This window comes from Cylas formicarius, unplaced genomic scaffold (genome assembly GCF_029955315.1).
Source record: "Cylas formicarius isolate icCylForm1 unplaced genomic scaffold, icCylForm1.1 PGA_scaffold_1__22_contigs__length_36826433, whole genome shotgun sequence".
Lineage (NCBI taxonomy): Eukaryota > Metazoa > Arthropoda > Insecta > Coleoptera > Brentidae > Cylas > Cylas formicarius.
Genome location: NW_026844264.1, coordinates 10,802,783 through 10,827,832, shown reverse-complemented (window position 1 = coordinate 10,827,832; position 25,050 = coordinate 10,802,783). Strand labels below are relative to the sequence as shown.

At 33.8% G+C, this 25,050-nt stretch overlaps 1 protein-coding gene across 4 annotated transcripts in view; it reads left to right on the top strand.

The window, feature by feature from the left end:
* Window positions 1–25,050, top strand: part of LOC132696622 (arf-GAP domain and FG repeat-containing protein 1) — a 50,386-nt gene that overhangs the window by 15,476 nt on the left and 9,860 nt on the right. Inside the window, exons 1-5 of one of the 4 annotated variants that reach the window (XM_060661556.1) lie at window positions 2,248–2,408; window positions 13,855–14,055; window positions 20,444–20,752; window positions 20,824–20,918; window positions 24,214–24,309. In XM_060661556.1, coding sequence (XP_060517539.1) covers window positions 13,895–14,055; window positions 20,444–20,752; window positions 20,824–20,918; window positions 24,214–24,309 — 661 coding nt within the window. In that variant the 5' untranslated portion in view covers window positions 2,248–2,408; window positions 13,855–13,894. Of the gene's footprint in view, window positions 1–2,247; window positions 2,409–6,452; window positions 6,563–13,854; window positions 14,056–20,443; window positions 20,753–20,823; window positions 20,919–24,213; window positions 24,310–25,050 lie in introns of those variants that run through there. The other 3 variants (XM_060661558.1, XM_060661554.1, XM_060661555.1) reach the window with 3 other exon arrangements.

Genomic DNA, 25,050 nt, shown 5'->3' with positions numbered 1-25,050 from the left:
ATATTTTTTTCCATTTTTAAAAGTCGCAGTTTTACTAATCCGTTTCTCAGCAAGAAATTCAGAGAAATGAATTTCCCATTTTGCTGAAATAGCTTGTAATGTCATTAGTTTTGAGTTACCTTCTTTCACTCCGCACAAAATAAAACACCAAAGCGATCGTGTTCGATTCCAAAACAAACAACCTAAACCCACACAAAGTCCGCTTTGTAACAATAATGTTTATTTAGTCGGCAAATTACGTAATCGGTAGAATTGCGACGGCGTTACATTCGGTGTTACATTCACAAAATTAAGTTCGAACTGGTTTTTCGGTTGGGGTTTCACGGCCACGGCCGCCATTTCGTTTGAAAACGAAACCGATCCAGGCATTTTTTGACACGGTGCTTTCTAATTTCGTACTTGGCCAAGCAACTAACCTCCGAAAGCGCAATCTTACAATTTCGAGTTAAAACACGAACTTAAAAAAACAACCTTTAGTTTTCCTGATCATGCATGTGGAAGAAGTCAGTTTCGTTACTTCTCATCGTCCGTGTGTCCCCGATATGCTCAATCGGATTAAACATGCATTAAATTGGGGGGGGGGGGGGGCACTTTGCGACCACATTCTTCAGCCGAATGATCAATCAGACATTTCGGTAGTGACTTATTTCTAAAATACTAACAGATATAAGAAAACGATTCACTGACACATTAAATAGCATTATAAAATCAGCTTCCTATATTTACCAAGCAACCATATTCAAAAATGCAGCCATAAACATCGCAACTGTAATAAAATATTATGCAATAAGTGTGATAAATGGCATTTGAGTCATGGAACGAGTGAAGCGCAGCGGAGCGAATGTGTAATAAACGAGTGACTTAAAAAGTTTACCAAACATTTTGCATGCTATAGTTTTTCTACGATCGTTAGTTTTTGGGTACTTTTTTTTTTGCAAAACAACACGAATACGTTCACCTTTCGTGACTGTCAAAGTTCAAGTCGTGCGGTAAAATCTCCGAAAACATCCGATCGCTCCCAAACCCGGATCGTAATATCCCGGAAATGTCCGAAGTGACTCAGATCCGTGGGAGACGAAACTCACGAGGTAAAGTGACTCTTTCCGCACCCTAGATCGGTGTATAGGTATTTCACAGAGGGCATATTTTTATTTGTTAACAATTTTTGTCCAGGCAGTTTTTTTAGTTTTGTGATGTGGTTAATCAAAACATTTTTTTTGTTGGTTCCAATAGTTTTCTTTACCCTGAAGTGTATTTTATGAACAAACTGAAAAACTGAAACTCTCATGGCACTGTTTTCATCAGTTTTGGTAGTTTTTACAATTTTTATGTTACTATCTTGCCAAGAATAACCTATGGTACCATTTTCAGATATCCATAGGACCTGCGTTCTTTGCCCATAGATTTCATATTGCTATTAAAAATGTGTTTGAGTGGTACGAGATTAGTAATCTCACATTTCATAATTATTAATTTGTTTCAAAAACAAAAGCCGTGACTAAAATGTCGTTTATTAAACTTGCTACATACTATACTGCTAAGATTATGCACCTCAATTGCAACTTTTTAAAATGAAGGGATGGCCAAGAGAGCAATAACAACAAAGTTTACACATATAAATCGAAAAAATACAGAGAACAGAAAAAAAGGAAGAAAGATTTTTTACTTTCGATGCGACAGTTGAATAATACGGTATCCCTTTGCTCGCGTTATATCCAATACGGGATCGCGGGTTTTAGTTGAACGAATTTAGGCGCTTGAGCCCGGTAGACACTGCGATTTAAAGTCGTCTACTACCAAATTGCAGATATACTCAGCAGCTACTTTTATAAAGAAAATCATGTAGTTCCGCTTTCTGAAAACTATGGTTTAGAGTTATAACCTGAAATCTTAAGATTGCGAATCTATTTTAGTGGTATCTTCGTACTAACCAAATGCCTCACATTTTAATGAAACATTAACGCGCGGAGAAATGCCCGGGACAGATTATTATCATTTCGGCCCACACTCGTCGGCTTTCTAAAACGTGAGAAAGCACATCTAACCCGCGATTCGCACAAATTCCGTATTATTCTTCTTCTTCTTTTTGGCGTTTCGCGCTTCGCTTAACGCGACGCAAACGTTCTTCGTCGTTTTGCTTCCGTTTTGGGTACCGGCGTCGGCGGCCTCAACAACGTGTGGATTTTTATTGAATCGATCGTTGCGACGGCGGCGAACATAATTAGAATTTAATTATGGCGAGTGAAAAGAAACGCGGCGGCCACTAAGTAGGGGAAATGCGACAGTTGGGTGAAAGCGGCGGATTGTTTTAATTTGTGATTGTGCATTTCAACGGGCTCGAGGATCTTATTGTAATAATCAAACCGACTTTGTGACTTTGTGTAGATACGTACGACAATTTATCGAGGGTAAGTGGTTTTTGCGTTGTCTAAATTCCAAGGGATAAATAAATTCGTATATAAATTCTGGTGCGTATTATGAAGGAATTATACGAAGAGTCGGAGGAATTACAGAGGAATTGTAGGGGATTATAAGTAATTCAAGGCATTATGGGATACTCTCTTCAACGTGCGGTATATCCATCGCTAAATGCAAAGTCATATTCAATCCGTATTTTGAATATAATATGACTTTGCTTTTAGTTTATTTTTGATGGTAATCTTGGTCATTTTTTGGTGGTAGATAGGAAGGAATTTTTCCGAGCGAAATGTGTGCGTTTTTTTAGTGGATTTTTGTTTTTAGAGGTTATTTTTTTCACTTTTGACACTTAATTTTTAGTGTTCGGTAGTTTCAAAATTCAAATTGGTATACCATAAGATTTTGAAAAATTAATTTTAGGGTATTTGGAACATTTTTGTATTGCGTCGTAATTGAGAAACTATTAAAATAAAAAAATACAAGAAAAATACTAATACCATACTTAAATACTATTTAAAACGATTTTCACAAAGTTAAATTAAAAACTAAAAATTTTATTATTTGCAGAAATTTTGAAAACGGTCATAATTTTTTTTTAAATTTTTTGTCTCTCTAATTTTAAGTAATTTTTTTTCATAAACAGCACAGTCAGAAATTTATGTAATTGTTAATATCAGTTGATGAAAACGAATACAATTAAAGAAAAATAGAAAAAACAAACATTTTTCTTTTCAAGTGAAAACCACCTATTTTGTAGGACCTTATTTCGTGCCTTATATCTGATAAGCTTAGATATGTCAAGCGAGTATGTTGTTCTAACTAGTAGCTATTCACTGCCATTACACTTAACGCCATTAGAAATAACATAAAAATTGTTATTTAATGATAAAAGTGTTGAAAGACCTTGTCAGAATTTTAGAAATACAGATTTCACTTATCATTTACTCCTGGGTTTTAATTAAACTGTTAAATTTTATACAAAAATTTACTCCATAATATCAAAAACCAAGGTAGGGATGGTTAATACTGAAAATGTTGTGTATAAGACCGTAAAACCCAATATTTCGGTTTTTTGTGTTCTCCAAAGCAAATTTTTTGGGCAATTCTCGTACATTTATGTATAAATACAGTTCTTTTAAACAAATTGTTTATTGGCAATTTTTGTAACAATCGTTTCTAATTGGTCTGATTAAATTGCGCTATCTGCAGTTTTTTGCATCGAAATTGTTCGTAAGCGCGTTCTTTATAATAAGAATATTTGTAGCTCACGCTACCGAGGCCGAAATGCTATGGTGCGAATAAATCGTGCCGCTTTTCTGGAGTAATTTGAATTTTCTAGATGTGCTTGTTGACTCTTTCTAAACAGTATTGAAAAGTTTTTTTTCTACTCGCGTCTGTAAAATACCTAATTACACCCGTATCTAGCGTGCGGAAAGCATAACTTTACCACGTCAATTTCGTTTCCCACGGATGCGAGCCACTTCGGATATTTGCGGGATTTTACCGCACGGGTTTGGAAGCAATCGGATGTTTTCGGAGATATTTCCCACGCCGTGAATTTTGACGTTTGTCAGTTCTGACGGTCTTGTCAGTGAATTTATTGGTGTTACTTTGCGAAAATGTAACCAAAAACTAACGGTCGTAGAAAAAGTATAGTATGTCACTCGCTTATTAAACAATCGCTCCGCTCGTGTTAAATAAACTCGTGAGTCAAAAAGTTACCCTTTAAAATATCGTGCTATACCTCCACGATAGAATGCAAAGCAAAAATGGTTTCGCCCAATACGAGTCCCTCCCAATTGAAACTTTTATCCAAGAAGGAGTCTGGTGCCTAGATCCGATAGAGGTCGCGTTATATACATCGCGACCGCGCGGTTATCGTCCTCATAGAGGGAAGCGGTCTCCTGGTGATAAAAGGGCGCCCCGGGCCGTTCATCGCTTCCCGGACCCGGCCAAGGTCGTGCCAGCTCGCGCCGGTCACCTCTCGATGATGACGCTGTCGACCCGACGTTGCCGCTATCGCCACAATTTTACCATTAACGCCGATTATAATTGAATCGGATGCTCTAAATCATCGCGACCCGTATATATCATTACCGTGCGCCGGAGACGCATGTATTATAAAGGGTAACGCTACTTCATTAAAGATTTGTTTTTTGCTCTCCAGTCACCGAACATTTATTATATTTCAAAGGTGTTTCCCAAGATATGTAACGGGTACGAGTCCGGAGATCGCGCTGGACTCCCACACACCGTATTTTTTCCTAACGAATTCCAAATTTTTGTATTCTATATATAGAAAGCCCAAGAGATTCACATAACATTTTTAAAAATTTTATTGAGAGAACCTGGCGACTATTGTACCGGGTGGCTCATTAATAAAGGAAGCCCGACATATTTCAGGAACCATTAGCCCTACAACCCAGAGTAGGTATGGGATAATTCCAAAAAGGAAAGGAAAGGATCTTACTCTATGGTCTTTTGGAATTCATGCTACGGGAGATGCCAAATTTACGGGAAATTTGTCTGGTATTTGCATGGGGATTGAATTCTATATAGGCCGAAACATTAATAATATTCTCCTCTTTTCTTGGTAAATCAGGACGATGGATATTTGCGCTGGTTCTCAATCTTCGTGCCAATCTCTCAAAAACACTTCTGGCATGTGCGCCTCTGTGGATATTTTACAGCGTAGACTTTTGCAGCAAAATACACCGCAAGCAAATCGAAAGCGATTTAGTTCTTAAAGGCATTTTGAATTGATGTAAAGTGCATTCAAAAATAATACTTAGTTCAATCAGATTCTTTTGTTTTGTTTTCTTCGTATGTTATATATTATATTAATACTATTGATTATTGGCGATTATTAAGGACAAATTAGGACAAAATCAAAATTAGTTCTATTACAATGTTGAAAAATATGTTTAGTAAACACATTTTTATTTATATCTCAAAGGGGAAAAAAGATTTTGCCATGTCGTTTCCACTACTTTCTGTGTTTTTTTAGGCTCTTAGCTTAATATTTTATACCATTATATTTGACATGAAGCGCTTCCTACCGACTTGTAAAACAATTATAATTATTAATTATAATATTTTATTATTAATTAGCAACCAGAAACTCCGCATCTAAAAGAGAGACATTTTTAGATTTTTCAAAATCCTTTACAATAAATCGCAAAAAATTGTTAGCAGTTTTACATGATGAGTTAAGTGATCAGGCACACGTTTCTTTAGAAATTTCTTAATTAAAAGAACAGAGCGTGTCAAAATTGGTGGAAAGGTCTCGGATGAGCTGTCAGTTAATTGTTTCGTACCGCAGGGGTCTGTTTTTAGTTTTTAGTACACTCAAGGGGGATATTTAATATACACCTTTAATGGGAGGTGCTCAACCATTATTTAAACATATAAAACCAAAAGTCTTGGAATCGTTCACCGCGTTGTGAGCGTAATGTTGCTTAGAGAATAAGAAGTTTAAGTCCTCTGAGCAATTCTGTAAAATCTAAATGAAGTATGAGCGCATTTTTATCCTGATAAAGACAGAATGTGTTATAAAAAGCAAGGGAGGAAAAGTTTGACCCCTCAAAAGATGCTAAGCACCCAAGTAGACCATATTTTTGGGTCTTATGACATTGGCAAGTTTATAGCAGTGATGGACCGTTTATTAAAGTTGATTTTTTTCATCATTTGTCATCGTCATTACCTATTGATCTGCTTCGTATATTACATATATCCATATTAATCGGTTTAAAATAATCGATAACGAGCGTTCAATTTCCCAGGGGCAGATGTTTGTTTGCCTATTATTGCCGTTACTTATAATTGCGATATTTCTTGTTCTTAAACGGCAACTATTCCTGGAATTTATATAACCAGCTATATTTCGTAATTCGTTTAGCAGAAATTTATTAGACGCTAAAACTATGCACTATGTTGTGGAGAATCTTTTGTTGTTGTATGCTAATTTCAAGGTTGAGGCGTACGAAACGTCTTTTATATTTCGGAACGCATGCATATTGTAAATAGTATAGACACGTTACACGTTTTGTTATTTGATTAAAGTGAATTAATTTTATCCGATTATCTGCTGCAAATATCGCCTATACGATAAACAGGGTAACCAAAACTTCTTTTGCTTAGTTTTGTAAGTATTGTAATTTAATTACAATTAACTTGGAGCGAGGAACTTTTGTACTTCAACAAATATCGAAAGATTTTTCGTTTTATAAAAATGATGAACTTCTACAGGCGAATTGTCAAATGTCTACTTCAACTGCATATTTTGGGTTATATATAATATATAAATTCATTTTTTTAAACTACTTCAATCAGTTTGTATGCATAATTTTTTTTATTTTAATTTTTCTGTGGTATATTTCAATCCTTTTCCATAATATAGCGCATACTTTTCAGTTTTATAGATTCAGAAAGGGTGTCGTTGTTTATAATGATTTTTTTGCGAATTTTTAAAGAGGAAAAAATTAATTTAGACTTAACTCCAAAATTTTAAAAAGTAGGGTAAACTTGCCTAAATCGTACTTGCGCGTAAATCGTACCACCTAAATTACTCAGAATTTATAAAACATACAGCGGCATCTGTCGGTGAATACTTGAGTTAGTGCTAAGCTAACCAGCTGTGATGCTCCGAAGCAGTGATTCCTGTGCGAGATGTAATTTTACTGATAAAAGTAAGTTTTTTTCAGTTTTCTTGTAAAATTTTAGTGTTTTTTGTAAGCGTTTTTTAAGAATTCTATTTGGTGGTAGAATTAGCGCGCAGCGTTTTCTCATAACCTAAAAGCTTTAAGTGTATTTTGAAGAGGACTTTGAGCGTAAATCGTACTTTATTATACATCCTAATTCGTACCGGTACAAATTAGGAATACGAAATAAAATTGTTTTCATTTTGGTTTTAACCAATCAATTTCTGTTTATACATATTTGTTAAGTTTTTAATTTTATCATTTTATGAGAGGAAAAAATAAAAATATTTTTTTTTAGCACACAATGGCAAAACGACAATATAATAAATGGTCTATGCAAAATATGAATGTAGCAATACAAGATTTTAATAATGGGAAATTACGATTCAATGAAGTATGCAGGACATATGGTATTCCAAAACCGACCTTTCGACGTCATTTAAAAGGTCTAAATTCTCAGAAAAAAATAGGAAGACCAAGCGATTTGACGGAGCAAATGGAGACCGAATTGGTTCATCACATTTTGGATTTGGAGTCTGGATTCTTTGGGTTAACTCTCACAGATTTAAGACATCTAGCATTTCAGTTGGCAGAAAAATACAAACTTCCGCACCGATTTAATAAGGTGCAAGAGTTAGCCGGTTGGAAATGGTATTACAAATTTATGAAAAACCACCCAGAAATTGCCTTAAGAATGCCTGAACCAACATCAATGGCACGATGTAAAGGATTTAACAAAAACATTGTATCAGAATTTTTCAACAAATACGAAAAGATTCTAGATGATTTCCAATTTGGACCTAACGAAATTTTTAACATGGATGAGACAGTTCTTAATACCGTTCATAAGCCTGCTAAAATATTAGCGTTAAAAGGAAAACATCAAGTCGGAGCAGTCACTAGCGGAGAACGTGGAATTAACACTACATGCGTTTGTTGCATGAATGCTAGTGGAGACTTTATTCCTCCAATGTTGATCTTCAAACGCAAAAGAATGACGGACATCCTTAAACGTGGTGGCCCGCCTAAAACGCTGTACACTTGTTCTGAGAGTGGGCGGATTGTCGCTTCAATCTTTGTCGAATGGTTACAACATTTCATAAATCATTTAAAATTGGAAAAACAATTGAATCATAAAATTCTATTAATATTGGATGGACATACCACACATACTAAGAATCTAAAAGCCATAAACCTTGCTAGAGAATACGGTATCGTAATGTTTTCTTTGCCGGCGCACACAACACACAAACTACAGCCTTTGGATAGATCATTCTTTAAGTCATTAAAAACTAATTTTAACAAGGAATGTGCAGTTTGGATGAGAAATCACCCTGGTGAAACAATCAAACACATCTGAAATTTTGGGAGTGGCATATCCTAGATCGGTTTGTATGGACATCGCTATGAAAGGTTTTGTAACTTGTGGATTGTGGCCTTGCAACAGGCATCGAATACCAGAGAAGAATATCTCGTGCTCGATGAAAATGAAATGACCCAAACTGATATGCAACTTCCGGATCCTGGTCCTTCCACAGCGAATGTTTCTACAAATGCACACGATCAAACTGACGCATCCATCCGCACGGTTATTGAGAATTTGTCACCAATATATCGACTTCCACCGCAAACATCTAAGAAAACAAGCAAGGCCGTAGTCCTTACTGCGAGTCCATATAAAAATATGTTGGAAAATAAATTAGATGGACCAACAAAACCAAAGAAACGCTCTTTAATAGAAAAGACTTCTAATACTTGGTATTGCATTTTATGCCGCAAAGATGAAGAAAAATCAATGATTCAATGCATCAAATGCAACATATGGGTGCACGACAACTGTGCAGGTGTAGGAAAAGCCACATATTCTTACACTCGCCAACATTGCATCAGAAGTACGATTTAGGAATAGTGCGGTACGAGTTAAGAATATGGTCTTAAATCGTACTTTTTTCATTATTTTTTAAATATTTTATTTTGAGTAGTAAAACAGGGTTTCTTTAAGTATTAACACTTGACTAATGTTTCTTCTATTAATAAAGTTTTAACAACCAAAATTTCATAGTGTTTGATGCATTTTTGAGAAATCTACAACAAGTTGTTCAAAACTGGTACGATTTGGGCAAGTTTACCCTATCTATATTTGGTAAATGAACATTTTCACATTTTCCATGGAAGTGTCCTAATTTAAAAACGAACTTCTCTGAGTTACCCATGTATTTCAAATCAGTCTTTTTAAGTACTTAAACTTGTCTGCCTTAAATTCTGATAAGAATTGGTATGTACGGTAATGGAATTTCATTGAATGTTAAGTTAAGTCGTAAAAAAGAATTAAAAAAAAAGAAATACCTACAATGTGCTACGAAAACAAAATTTATTATTACGCATTTTGTTGCGAAATATAGCTTGGGAATTGAAGAAAATGTGATTTAAATTAAAAAAAAAATAATATCCTTCATTTATTGAAATTCTTATATTAGCTTGATCTAACTTTTTTCCTGTCCTGGGACCTCTTGCGGCCCAGGAATCACGAAGCTACTTGCATTGCATTACATTTTAGTGACGTTTGGTAACTAATTTTGTCTACCTCCTTCTGTAAAGTACCTAATTATACACCGATTTAGCGCGCGGGAAGCGTCACTTTAACACGTGAGGATTTTGTCCTACGGATCCGAGCCAGTTCGGACATTTCCGGGATATTACCGCACGAGTTTGGGAGCAATCGGATGTTTTCGGAGATTTTACTGCACGGTTTGAATTTTGACATTTGTTAATTCTGACGGTTATGTCAGTGAAAGTATTCGTATTGTTTTGAAAAAATGTACCCAAAAACTAAAATTCGTAGAAAAAATATAATATGCAGTACGTTTGGTAAACTTTTTAAGTCACGAGTTTATTTGGTATGAGCGGAGCGAGTGTTTAATGAACTCGTGACTAAAATAACGTTTATCAAAGTCACATAGTATATTATTCTAATAAATTACAAAAGTTGTGTGTTACTAAATGTTATTCCATTATTTTAATCTTATATATCATTTACAATTGCTTATTATCAAAAACCTCAGCTTCGTAGGTTATGAATTTTTCATTTTGGTAATAATGTGTGAAATTCGCGATCACTTTTAAAAATAAACAAAGATGGTACGTGGAAAATAGATATAAAGAATGCGCCAGGGTTAGGTACAGATTCACATACTAAGATATATCATATGAGTTCCATAATACCCTGTATATTATGATGGCTATATTTCAAACGAGTTAATCTCTATTCGGTTGAGGCGTGCAATTTACACCAACGACTACCTTATTTGTTCTTTATTTATGTTATGCGATATGATTTATCTTCCACAGGACGTTAATTTGTACTGTAGTTCTGATTATAAGAATAACAATAATCTAGTAATAATATTTTTTTAAGTAATGCGCAATTAAAACATAATACATTAACTTCAATGAAAAGGTAAAGTTCACCTCAATACACACTTGTTATGAAGTGTTCTTTGACTTCTACCCACAAGTATGAGGATGATGAATATATAATAAAAAAATCTATGAGATTATTGATGAAAAAATACTAAATATATAAAAAATATGCCATTACTGTGCCGGCAGTGATAATCTTCGCTTGTGCCGAAATGCAAAGCAAGAATACAAACTTAAGTAGGACCCCAAAGGCGTCATATATCTTTCGGATTTAATAAGAAAAAATATCTTTCAACCTGAGGAGAACCAAGGCAAAGGAGGTGTACCCCTAAATTTTCTATATAAATTTTTATATTTAAGATTTTTTTATATGTAACGAACAGTAACGAACGAACATTTTTTATTATTTCTTCATGAAGTATATTAAATGTTATCTAGATTGAGACCTTTATTTGTGTTGTGTTAAATGCTTAGACCTTTATAACTACAATTAGCTAGAATCAAAGTTTAAAGAGCAGCAAATAAATCTATCTAATGGATTAATATAGACTGAGCAGCCAAGTTTTGATAATTGTGATAAAATCAAAGATTATTTATTCTCGCGTATGTTGTGTCTAGCTCCGAGGCTGCACTTATTTTCTCAATATCTGTTATTACGCCCTAAGGAATCATATATCAAATTGTTTATAATTGTTTATGCCTAACAGTTAATGGTTAGAATGTCTTGAACTAGTTTTGACGTAAAAGTATTTGATAAAATTAAGAACAGTTTTGTTGTGCCTTAAAGTTTCTAATCTTTTGGTTCCTTTTATGTTTTTATTCTCGAAAATATGAAATAGTTTTACTTTTCAAAATTAATTAAAACTAAAGATCTCGAAATTTGTTGTTCTGAAGAAAACGGAATCACAAATACATGAGTTTATTTTTTAAAGCCCCCTGTATATACTTTTTTAGAAATATAGAATAAAAATCCTTTTTGGCTGGGAGCTTCGTTTCTGTATTGTTCTGTGTTAATGAACTGAATGAGAGTAGCCGTTTGCCATTTACTATGCGGTACATTAATAATAATTGTTTTCGGAATATGAGACTGTTCTGAAAATTTGATTATCCATTTTTTCTGACTTGCTCTATTGATCTGGAATATTCTCAGAGCTGTCGCTAAATTAACTTCTTGAGTCACGCATTCGGCTTTGCGCAAAATACCCATTTTATAGGTTTGTGTGATCTATGCGACCTATTCCGATTAAATTGGTAACATTGCTTCATCGAAAACATTGTAGATTGAATGAACAAGTTCAAAATCCTAAGCAACCACATTTTTAATACAATCCTATGCCCTGTTTTCCGTACATATCCGTCAAATTATTCCGCCCTGTAAACTGTCTCTCAATACATCAAATGCAATACATACAATAAATCTGTGCGCCACGTTCCACGTTATACACAGATAATTTAAAATGTGTTGGTAATGTCAATTGTCAAATATAAATCTAAGGCAACAGTTTTGTATTCTTTGACGGAGGTCAGGCATGATTAATATACTTCAAAATAGTTGATTAAACCCAAGAGTCACAAAGCATTTCACGGAGTTTTAAACGAAGGACGTCCCTTAAATTATACGGAGTGCTTCAAAAAATCATGCGTCAACCGTCGGCTGGAGATTCGATATCCAAAAAAAAGAAACGTTCAAAATTATGGAAAAAATGACATGCCTGCAATCAAGACGGTGGTGGTGATTTTCATCATTTTCTTTAGTGTACATTTTTTTGGACTAAATTGATTGTGATCAAAGCGTCCGAGATAAGAAAATAACTCAAGAATCAAAAAGGTTGTAGTTTTAATGGCTTGTTACGAGTAAATAACAAACAGCATGTTTTTTTAATCACCCGGTATACTAATGTTTGTTGGCCAAAAACTTTATTTTATTCTTATGTCAATTTTTCATTCGACAACAACGGAAATATTCCACCACGATATTTGTTTGGCAGCGGGTATTATAAACTCAAAAAAAAGGACTATCGTGTTTATAATTTTGCGAAATTTACTTGCAAATTTTGTTATCTTGAAGAAAATCCTTCGCTACTAATATACGTGTTTTCCATTGCCTTATCAAGTGCATAGGCGGAAGCATTTTTTGTTGTGGTTGGGATATTCGCAGAGGTCAAGAGATAAAAGTCCGATCGGAGGTGGCGGCCGCTTTTACGTTTATTTATTTACACGCACATGCGCTCGAACTAATGTAAATTGGACAATAAATTTTATAAGTACTATTGAGAATATTATGGAACCGAAGACAGCGCTTATCCACTAACAATAACATTATCAGAAATCCAATTTATAGTTATTTATTGGTCGACGTAGTTATTTAGTCTACTTGAATTTATTTGGCGTTTTTGTTTTAACGAGGATTTCGAGGACGTTTAACCGCCAACTTACCAAACGTTTCTTGAAATTTAGGAATAGATGCCAAATTGTCGGTTTGCCAAATGATATTTGTTTTTGGTTATTACAAGCATCGTACGCGTGGTGGAAAATGATTTCGTTAAAAATATATACGTCCCTTTTAGCAGGTAACAATAAATACATTAATCAAAGATTAATTGAAATCATTTCTGTTTAACAAAGTTTAAAACTGTTTTGGTGTAGCGTAGTGTAAGTCGAAAACTATGATGATCAGGAATATTATCTTTAAGGTGTTGTGAGATTTATAATAGTCTTATAATCTGTAATGTGTTGGGTCAATAATGAATAATTGATTGACAATTTTATCGCTACCTGACGCAAATATGTAAAAGAATCCAATTTTTAACGGAACTTACCTTTACCATATTGGTGAGCAGTTTTAATAAATTTAATTTAAAAATTAAATATTTAACAAGGACCCAGATTACCTTGAAATCAATTCCATTTCTAACATTTTCAAAATGAGATTGATGTATTTCTCCACAATAATTCTCTTTTTTATCTCAGTGGATAAGCGTCAAGTTAACGATGTTACAAATTCCATAAATAATGGTGGATGCTGTGGAAGTTGTAATGATACAATTCTTGTGTCGCCGTGTATATATCTAGATTTTCCACACTCCTGAAAAAGTATTGGTAATGTAAAACTCTAGATAGTGAAATGTTGACCAAACACTACAATGCAGCGAGTTTACTAATCGCGCGCGGGATTCACGGCCTTAAGTATTGGCACATGTTTAATAAGCATCCGGTAAATGCATATTACTAGAAACTATTAAGTTGGTGTTTTGGTTAGTTTAGTTTTGTTTGTTTCAGGGGGTAATAATGAGGGCTGATTTTTTTTTTGTTTCAGGCGAGGCATTACGCCACCACATAGGGTAAAGTCAATCTCCATGGCGACGTTTACCCCCGAGGAAATAGACACTATTCGGGGCCGGGGAAATGAGTACTGCCGGAGGGTGTGGCTGGGTTTGTACGAAGGGAGCGCGCCCACCCATATGGGCGACGAACAACACATTAGAGATTTTATGGTAGAAAAATATGAAAGAAAACGGTAAGGATTTTTTAATTAAGAGGAGATGCTTTATGATTGTAAGTGAAAAAAGAGCAATGCTTTATTTGAATTTGAACCTAAAGTAATTTTTTTTATAATTCACTCGACTGACCTTTATTTTATGTATTATTTTCTGGTTAGGTAACTGCCTCTTCTAATATTTGATTGATAGTAATGAAAAAATAGGAAACAAGATTTGTTCGTACTTTAAATAAAAAAAAAAGAATAGCAGTTAGGATGGCACATTTATTGATCAAAATATTGACAATTAAAGTGCAATTATATTATTCCAATTGTAGTTAAATTAGCCTCTTGCCATAGAATCGGTTAGATAATTATTGAGATACTTAGTTATGTATGTTTTTTTATTAAGTAATTTATTGAATTTTCCGTCTCGCGTTGCATTTACATTTTTGGCCACCTACTTAAAAAACCCGTATACTTATTTCTCCTAACCTTGACTAACGTTAAATTCTTGTAACAATAAATTTTTACATTCGTATCCAAAACATCCGAAAGTGAAGTCTAGCTAATATCTTACACATTGCGAGGTTATGTCAGGAAAACGTAGTGCACCATAAGAAAATTTAGAACAAAAACGGGGGTACAAAGCAGGTCAGGGTCAGGGCGAGAATTCGAAGGAATTTATAGCTTCTTGTCAAAAAAAATCTGATAGCAATAAAACAATTGATAAATTGGATGAAAAGAGGATAAAGTCCGTTTTCTGATCTATTCAGTGAATATTTTGATCCCATAAGAGATTTGAGGAAGTATGTTGACGAACAAAAAATTACTATTAAAAAATTGGTCTCAGAAGCAAAACAAATTAAGGATGACAGCACCTTTGCTGGCAAAACAGAATTCAAGAACAGAAATCCCGCTTTTTCAAAAGAATCAGGGAAACAATAGGATTAAAAGTTGAAGACTAGTATTCAAGGTAAAAACGAAATTTACATAAATAATGATCTAACACCACAAAGCCAAACATTATTTAGAAAAACCATGCAATTTAAAAATTTTGACCAGTTTCACTGGGTTTTTACTCGAAATGGAAAGATATTTTTGAAGAGGACTCACACAGATGACCGGATCATGAGGGTCTAAAAACAACGTAATAACAAAAATAAAAATTTTCGTCTGTTTTAAATAACAATTTATAATCAAACTCTTGACTGGAACCTTCGGCACTGTACTAACACACAATAACGTGTTTTACCACAAACCGAAAGTCAATTTTCAGATGAAGATGCCAAGTTGGTTGGCGAAACGCGCGTCGAGTACGTAAAATTGAGTTTCGGTTTGTGGTAAAACGCGTTATTGTGTGACAATTTATAATCATGAAGAACTATGTGTTAGAAACAGAAGATTCCAATTTTAAATTAAAAAAAACACTATAGGGCCGCAAACTTCAGATTTAGATTTTTTTCATTATATGAGGATTTCACAGGGGCTGACTCACAAACTTGTCTTAATCATGTTTTTCTTAAAACAAAAATGGAGAAAGATTTACTTCGCTTTAAGCCGTATATTGTCGACTATGACATAACTGACCACCTGCCTGTGTTGGTTTGTATTTCAATAAATAAAAATAAATCACTGTGATCAAACAAAAATGATGTAAGTATTAAAAATATGAATTATCAAAAACTACTTAATCTAGCCAAAAAAGATTGGAATGAATCACCTGATATCCACCACTCAGAAGATCCAAATTTGACACTATATATATTGTTAAATATTACAAATCAAATAACATAGGAATGTTGTCACGAAAGAGTGATAAACAAAAAAATTCGAAAAATTTACGCCCTGGATATCCCATATATAAACTAGGAACATATTAAAATGCAGTATTAAGAAAAATACTAATCCTGATACATTGATGCTTTGTATAAGTTTATTAAAGATGTTACTTATAAACCTGGATAAGAACAAAAAAAATGTGTTGAAGTATCGTGACTTATCTAAAGCATTTGATACGGTTAACAGCATTCTCAATGACATTGAACAAGTGAGTTTTATTAAATGTCTGGGAGTACAAATAGACGAAACCTTCAACTGGGAGATTCACATCACATGCCTTCTGGACGCCCTCCGAAGCGATCTGGGGGCACAACGGGCCCATCTGGTGGCCTAAGTGCTTGGACGCCCGCGGGGGCGCCCCCTTGAATACCAATTATTACACTTATTAAGTTTAAAAATATTATATTTGATTATTATTACATAATTCAGTTAAAATGCTTTCGGTAGCAATGTTTAATGCATTGTCTAGAAAGTTGACTTAATTCATGTCTACATAGTATAATAGTGTATTACAATATAATTATAATATGTATATGTAGTGTCTAACTGAATAAAGGATTATTTAAAAAAAAATGATCTGTTAATCCAACAACTGTACCCTAAATCATCAGTACTTTACCAAGTGTAACATAAATCAATGCTTTAAATTGCCTAAAAAAATAGACATTTCCCTATATTTTTAGGTAAAAAATATTATAACCTTTTACCAAAGTGTATCAGTCGAATTAAAGGTACTGTAAAAAAATTGCACGTGCTCTAAAGTATATAAAAAATTTAAAACAATTAAAAAAAACTTTCTCCTTTTTTAATAACAATTATATATCTAGTGTTGTAATGCTTGTGGAGAGTTTATACATAGATACATCTCGTATCAAGGTGAGTCTTTGATGTAAATTGCTTAATAATTTTTTGAAACATTTAAATGTATATATTTAACGAATATATGGCATAGTAAAAAATTTGATGTTTTTCTTAGAAATTTTTTTGAGGTCTATAATAAAATATGAATCTTTCCCACTTGCTACACATATGTAGTACTGCAAATGAAAACTATTATTTTTCAAAAATTTTCGTATTTCTTAATTGTTGCGATATTTATGGCAATGGGACGAGCGATACGAAACGTTTCGACTGATAATGTTTGGGAATTTTATCACTCGCAGCCTTTCCGCAGCTTCTCGAAACCGATATCAGCAGCCATTGACGCAGCAAGCGCTACTCAAAATGGGAGGTATAAAATATTCGATTCTGCGACCAGAAACGAATCCAATTACGCGATAATTAAATTCTTTTTTTTTTATACAATCACATATAATCGTTTTCAGAATAGTGCGCGTTCAGTATTGTGCGGCATTTTTTTGGCCGTTTATGCTTTCCTCGTACTGTTAGGGTACGATCAGGTGAATATTGGTGGTTTTCTCACATCTTCTCCAGTTTTGCAGTTTTCTCATATTTGTTGTACGGATCAAAGTGATTCTAAAGATTATTAGAATAAAATATTACAAATAATACTAATACTTGTTTGTCGCAACTAAAACTTAGATTAATTAAATATGTTTATAATTTATTGCAAAATTTGCGTGTTTTTAATTAAAAAAGAATGAAGATTTAAAATTAAAATTCTGCCAACATAAATCTTTGACTGTTTGCATAAAAAAGACAAAAATTTACAGTGTACGCGACGAAACAAAGTTCGTTATCACTTTATCATATAATTCCGATATTTTTGGGAATTTATGCTTTTATGCTGTTTTCGTTATTTACATCCGATATTTACATCCTATTAATCTTGTTGCTTCGGGTCTTTTGTTTATGACATTTAGATGTAGAGGAGGTAATCTAAAGCGTTCTCTTATTCAATCGACTATTAAATAAATCTGTTCGCTCGGAGAATTTCGATTGCGCAAAGCGGCTAAAACAGTTATGTTTTTTATTTGCTTTTTTCAAGTTTGTTATCATACATATTTATACAATCCTACATTTTCGTTATTTACGCTAATCTTTTAATACAAAAAACCTTGTGGAAAACCGAAACAGAAAACAACTGTGGTTAAAAAATCTTCGATGATACAGTAGCACATCAAACTTGTCATTCGTTGTTTTAATTTCAATCCAATCTCGCTGATGTGAAGTGAAAATTGCTCTGATCTCAAATATAAACATTGAACGGAGCTAAGATGGTTTTGGTTACCAGAATTACATTTTTTTATAGAAAAAAACATAGATAATGTAGAAACCTTTGAAAAATGTTATGGGTCTCTGTTTTAACCCGTTAGAGCGCATCCATTTTTACCGTTTTTATATACAGGCACTATATTATCTAATAATAGCTACAAGAAAAAAAAACAACCGGTTTAATACACCATAGTTGGACAAAGTTCGAAAATACCCTTTATGTATCGTCTAGGGATGCTACTCCTACTATATTATTAGGCGCGCTATATATCTCAGGAACTATTAGAATTAAATTCATGAAATCTAGTCTACGGCGGTCTCCAATTAGGCTGGATCCAATGGCGATATAGGCGACGTTGACACATTTATTTTTTTTCCCTAAGCTATCAAACTTTCTCATTTTAAATAAAAAGAAAATTCGACCGTTTTAACGCGAATGACGAAAAACGAAGATAATTAATGATTTAATCAGTAAACTATAATTTATTTAATGAGCGACGTAATTAATGATTTTAACGAATTGGTAAACTTATAAACAATAAAAACTATTTAAAAACAAAGAAAAAGGGTACTTATTTTAATAAATGCCGACGTTCTTCTGCTACTTAACAATGTCCTAAGCAGTCTGTAAATTCCCATTCGGAGTTTTGGAGGGCATTCGGTGTTATAGCTATAATTTCGGCTCTTAAATTTTTAAGTATTTACACGTGTCTATTTTCTCTATTTTACATAAACAACTGCAACGATACACTATAAATGACGAACTAACTGTTGATCTCATATTTTACAAAACATTCCCACTCCCACTATTTGAGAAACAATTCAATTTGTTATTTCTTGGTTTTCAAGTTTATCCTAGATCAATAATACTCTTGTGTTTAGGCGAAACGGAACGAATCGAAGTATTAATAATGGTCGGTTCTGGTGATAGGAAACGTTCGTATGGTGTGTGTGAATTATTTCACAAATACCCAAATAGACCTCAACTTATGAAGTCAACTATAGTCAGATTAGTTTTAAAATTACAACTTAAACTAACCAAAAACTAAAACGAATGACGTTCTAAATGTTTTATAATCCACTATAGATAATCCACAAACTTAGCAGGGGATAATAATTCTAGTGAGTCATCAGTGAGAAGAATGCTGACAAAAAATAAATATAAGCCATACAAGGAACCTGTCCTAAATATATGTATCCATCCACCAGATTAAAATCTCGATTTTTTTTCTTTGGGGTCACCTTAAAATACCTTGGCTGATTTAGAACAGACAAGAATCAAAATTCGAGCTACAAAACCGAATATTCCCAAAAACACCGTACGGGAAATTAGAGACGGTTTTTATTAAAATAAGTACTTTTTGTCAATTGATTAAAATGATTATATCATTCATAAATTAAATTCTAGTTTAGTGATTAAAGCATTAATTATTTTCGTTTTTACTCATTCCTGCAAAACCGGTTGAATTTGGTTATAAGTTACATGAAAAATACTTGAAAATTTAAGAGCAATCCAATAATGGAATAAAAACATACATTTTCTATTTAATATATAATATCTATAATAATAAAAGCACTATTGGATCCAGTGTAACTAGAAACTCCCTTATCTTAAATTTAACCAATTTAATTCTAATATCTGAGATATATGAGCGTTGCACGACTAACCCTGAATAATAGTGTACCATGTTTCAGTCTAGCGTACTATATAATGTTTAAAAAATATGTACATAGAATGCAAAAACTTCATTTTTCCCGTTAACTATCGATCATAAATAAAACCGAAATCTCATTTTGGAACGTCCTCATTAAAACTTCTTTGGAATAAAGGATTGTTTTAATTTTTCAAAGAAACTTCCACTGACAACTATAATACTATTAACAAATCTGCATTCTGCATTCCTCCGCCGTCGGATGAATTTGGGTATGTTACATGAAAAATATAATGAAAATTTAAGAGCAATCTACAAATGGAGTAAAAACATACATTTTCTATTTAATTTATAATATCTATAATACTAAAATCACCAATGGATCCAGTCTAATTAGAAACTCCCTTATTCTAAATTTCACCAACTTATTTCTAATAATTTCTGAGATATATGACCGTTGTGTTAGTTCAGTTCAGTTTCAGTTTCATTTCTAAATAGTGAAGGATTCTCCTTTTACGGAGAGAATTTTTTCGATATTGAACATAAAATGGCTAGATGAAAATCGTTTTTGCACAGAAAAAAAAATAATTTATATCGCAAATTCCGAACAAATATGCAAATGCATATACAAACAACTAACCATGTTATTGAGGGGTATTGTATTTTTTGCCTCCGTGCTAGTTGGCAACCCTAATAGTGTCGCGCCCATTTCTTTTTCAAATACACTTTCGCGTTTCAGTTGTACGTGTCGTTTTCAGGTATTACTTAGAAAAGGCAATGACGGAAGTATCGAACACGAGGTCGTCATCGTCGTCGACGAAATCCTCAAACCTCACGTCCGCATCGACCAAAGTGCACCTAAACGGATTTTCCAGGAGCGTTAACAATAATTTGAAATCCTCGGATCGCGAAAACGCGGCGAACGGTAAAAACTCGTACGATTTCATAGTACCGCCCGTAAACAGTACAAATAGGAGCAGGCCGGAAGTAAAAAGCGTCAATAACAACAATAGCAATGGAACGAGTAGCAATTTCGCTGTCGATTTCGACAAGGCGGACATTTTTAGGTGAGCGAACGTTTTAACCAAAATATGTTGACTCGAAATCTCGTATTAACAATTTTTCTTTTTCGCTTCAGTAATACGCCGAGCAATGGTGCAGTGCCCAGTAGCCAGCAAAATGGTTTTGCAAATTTCGATGACAATCCCGTGTTTAGCAGTCCGACCGCGAAAGGTGAGCTCCGACCCTGACTTAAATGGGGGTCATCATTGTCTTTGTGAGTGTTTTTTGAATACTTTGTTCCTTACTTTTCCTCGATCGATGTTGTCTTCGCATTCGTAAACAATTTAAGAGGACCCTGGAATGCTGAACCGTTTTACGGGTCTTGGTTTTAAATGCAACAATAATGGAGAAAATGTAGAAACAATGGCAACTTCGTAGACACGAAAAATATTTAAAAACCAACCTTCATATTTAAAATCAATAATAAAACACAATGTGGCATCTTCGCGATGTGGCACGGTAAAAGTATGAAAAGCGTCTTAAGATTTTTTGTTGTTGGGGGTTAGTTATATTTTTATATTTATTTATTTATTTATTTATTAACGTGTCTTTCCCACTTATAGTAAAATATATATCAATAGAACTAATCAACTAAAATAAACCGTTCAATTATTTATTATAACCTAAATACAAAACGAAAACAGAAGTATCAATATATATGTAAATAAATTACTATAAGCTTTATACCTAAATCACATGAAGCTTCGAGAGACTCACAACCCTATTTGAATCCGGCGTCAAAACATTCAAGTTTATTAGAATATGACTTAGACATTCCTGCCAGACGTGGGATGGATACGATTAAAAATAAGATTAATGAGTTTAAAAAATAGTTTAAGATCATGATTATAGGTATATATAATTATAATTATAATATATAATTATTATTATAATGTATAATTGTTTTCGATAAATTGTCGCCATGAGTTTATTAAAAGTTTCTTTGATCATTCTCTAAATAAGGGAAATTCATGTACCATGGCGTTGTAGCCATTTGCCTGAATTATTTATAATTTGTGAAGGAATGCAAACTGTTCACACTTCTGGTTCCAACGTCGCGGTAGAAAAATAAGTTTCCCTATAATTCAAGAACTTCCAAAAAACAAATCTAAGCCAAACTAAAATTAAGTACTGAACTTTGGTAATGGTTTTGTTATATCAAGCGTCACGAGCTTACCCTTGCATTTTCGCGATTTACCCAAAAAGTCCTCGTTAAGATAGTTTTAAAATCAAGTAAGAAGTCACGTCACAACAATACGGCTTTGGGCTTAAGGCCAAGAATTTATGCAACGTAGGTTGGTTTGATCTTTTTTCCACGGTATAATCAAATTGGAACTATAGTCGGTACGATTTGCGATGGCATAGCCGGTCATAAAACCACATAACATAAATATTTTGAGTGAGGCAAGGCACAATGATACTGCAGTAGCATCTGTTTGGGAGGCACCTGTCCAGACAGTTCCCAAAGAAAATTGGATCTGTTGTGTAACACATACCGAAAATATGATAAAAGAATACTGGACAAAAGAGAATAAACTTCATATAATGCATATAACATATATATAATATAAGACTTCGTATAACAATCATTTTCTAGTAATAGCAGCTCCAATTTTGGCTAGGATGATGAAGACGTTTCATCTTAAATAGAGACTAATTACGGTTTACTTCTATATTTACTCTTGTCAAATTATGTTTACTTATTTATTAAATTATGTTTTATACGATATACGATTTTTTTAATTTTCTGATTCTCTTTCTCCCAAGTATATAATCGTGATCGTTAGTAACCGTTGTTTTGCATTGATCAGATACACATTTAGGGCGGAACAATATCTCTAAAGTATAAGTGGAAGCAAGATGAACATCTATTTGATTCTGTCTGGCATTTTTTTGCCGACTATGCCATTACAAATGGTAACGACTATAATTGTTCGGCCCTTAAGCAGATAACGGACACTTTTACTATTTCCTTGACAAAGCACAGAATATATATTATGGTTCCAACTTGACCTTTGAATCGATTTACTCAGCTCATATAGAATCTCTGTCTACGCTGATATTACAGGACGGTTTGAAGCAACATTGAAAAAATGTTGAGAAGGACCATTCAATTTTCGTATGGGCGGGCATTTGAAATTTTGTGTTCAACCAACCAATAACACCTGTCATTTCAATTGAACCACTAAATCAGCATGCAACAACCAACATGTCCGTTGACAGTTCGTTAATTCCACACGTTTCAGTTAAAGCGTAATATTTGCCGCAGTATTTTCTTAAAATATGCCCAAATCTCAGGGAGCGCATCGAAATACTGGATAGAAATTTGACTTTATAATAAAAAGTCGTTTCTGTATCATTTTTATGGGCTCCCTTCATACCGAATGCAGAAGTTTATATCAGCTAAATATAATTATGTTTCTGTATCTTGATCAGTGGTGCCGTTACTGTCGTTCGATTATCGATATCTATAGGGTTTTAGGTCAATATTAGTGTAATTAAGATATCGAAAAACATTATCTAACTCAATTGATGAGAATGGGGTATCGGCCCGACTGATTAAGGCGTACATCCACATATAATTTTTGAGACGTATATTTTAAACGCCCGTTTCCGCGCCAACAAATTTTGTTTCCGCTTGACGAGAGGGGCAACAGTCGACCTGTTCCGGAAGGCGATTTTGGCCGCAGCCGACTATAAAAGGAAACGGAACTCGGTTTTCTTGCTAAAAAAAGAGTTCGTTTTCCTCATCAAATTAACTCGTACTACAGCGCGACTAATTCGTGCTGCAAAATGCGGATTTTTAATCGCCTTGGAAGTGTAGTCATTTTTTGTCATAATAAACATAAAAAATTGCAGAGCTTGCTTCTGTCTCACTATTCTTGAATTTTAGGAAATATAAATGTTGTTGGCAGATAGCCAAAAGGGGGCGAGTTAAATGTTACAATTCTTTTGAACATTTTTATTAACAGGGCAAGCAAGATCAAGGTGTTGTACCTATAATATGTTGTTTTTTGTGCTTATTCACAATTCACAATGGCAATAGTGAAAAGAGAGAGCTGAACCAACCGTACGGGCATGCTATTATTCATTTTTTATTATGAGGAGGCTCTCTAGGAGATTGAGATTGAAACGGACCCCTTTCGAGTTTTTAACAGAAAATTTATTCTGCTATTTAGGCTAACAAAACCTCTTGTTCAAGAACTTGCGGGTCTAGCCTCTAACATACGAGATTATCAGATCTTTTTGTTTCGAGCCAAACCTTTCTTGTATTAATTTTATTAGTAAATATGCCAGGTATCTTGAAGCAGGTGGGATAAGGAATTATAATGGTGACACTATTGTCCATTGTAATTCTATTAAATGGGACTTTGGATTTTTGGTTTCCAGAGAAATTCTTATAGAATTGAAATCTCAAAAACACTTTTCTTGTAAAATGCGTTTGGTTGTTTTGTGTGATTTGCAGTGGACGACTTCAGCATATTCGATCTCAAGTTCACTAGCCACGGTCCGGTGTGGAACGAAGTGCCTCTATTTCCAAAATGTAACACAAACCGCTGGAGTAAGTCGTAGTCCCAGGCGCGCCCATTTCTTTTTTTTAATACCCCATATCGCAAGCACAAAATCTGCCGTATTTAAATAAACAGCTTTAAAATTGATAGATGGCATCCAAAAGCACTTAAATTTGGGTAGTCTCAATATTTTTTTTCCGTCAAAAATTTACTGATGAAAATCACCGTGTGTTTTTTTGCCGTAGTGGAACTAATGCGATACTTATTTTTTCCTACAAGGATATTATCATCCCTGACATCAAGCTATTAGATATATAGATGCGCTGCCTATGCTGAGAATACACGAATTTTTGAAGACCGACAAAAAAATTGATACCCGCGTGCGCGGTTATTTTAATTATTATTGCTATCGAAAAATCGATAAAATCGAATTTTTCGAAAGCATATGCGCTTCGCAACGAAACTCCTATCGCAGCAGAGGGAGGCCCTAGAGGGCCTCCGTTGATACGGCAATAATCAGCGTCGTTTTTTTTTATTTTGTCTGTCCGTTCTCTGTTCTCTCTCGACGCTCCATAAGAATGCGAATAACTTCCATATAGTTTGACCAAAAGCATTGAAATTTGGCTCCTTTTTAATAGCCCACGAGACACATTAGCCATATTTATCGACTTCAGAATTGGACGAAACCCATTGAAACTGGGGGGAGCTGGGGGGTCGGGAACTATTTTAAAATATTTCAAAACGACATTTACAAGGGTTCAAGATTTTTTTTCTCAAAAATGGTTAATAAG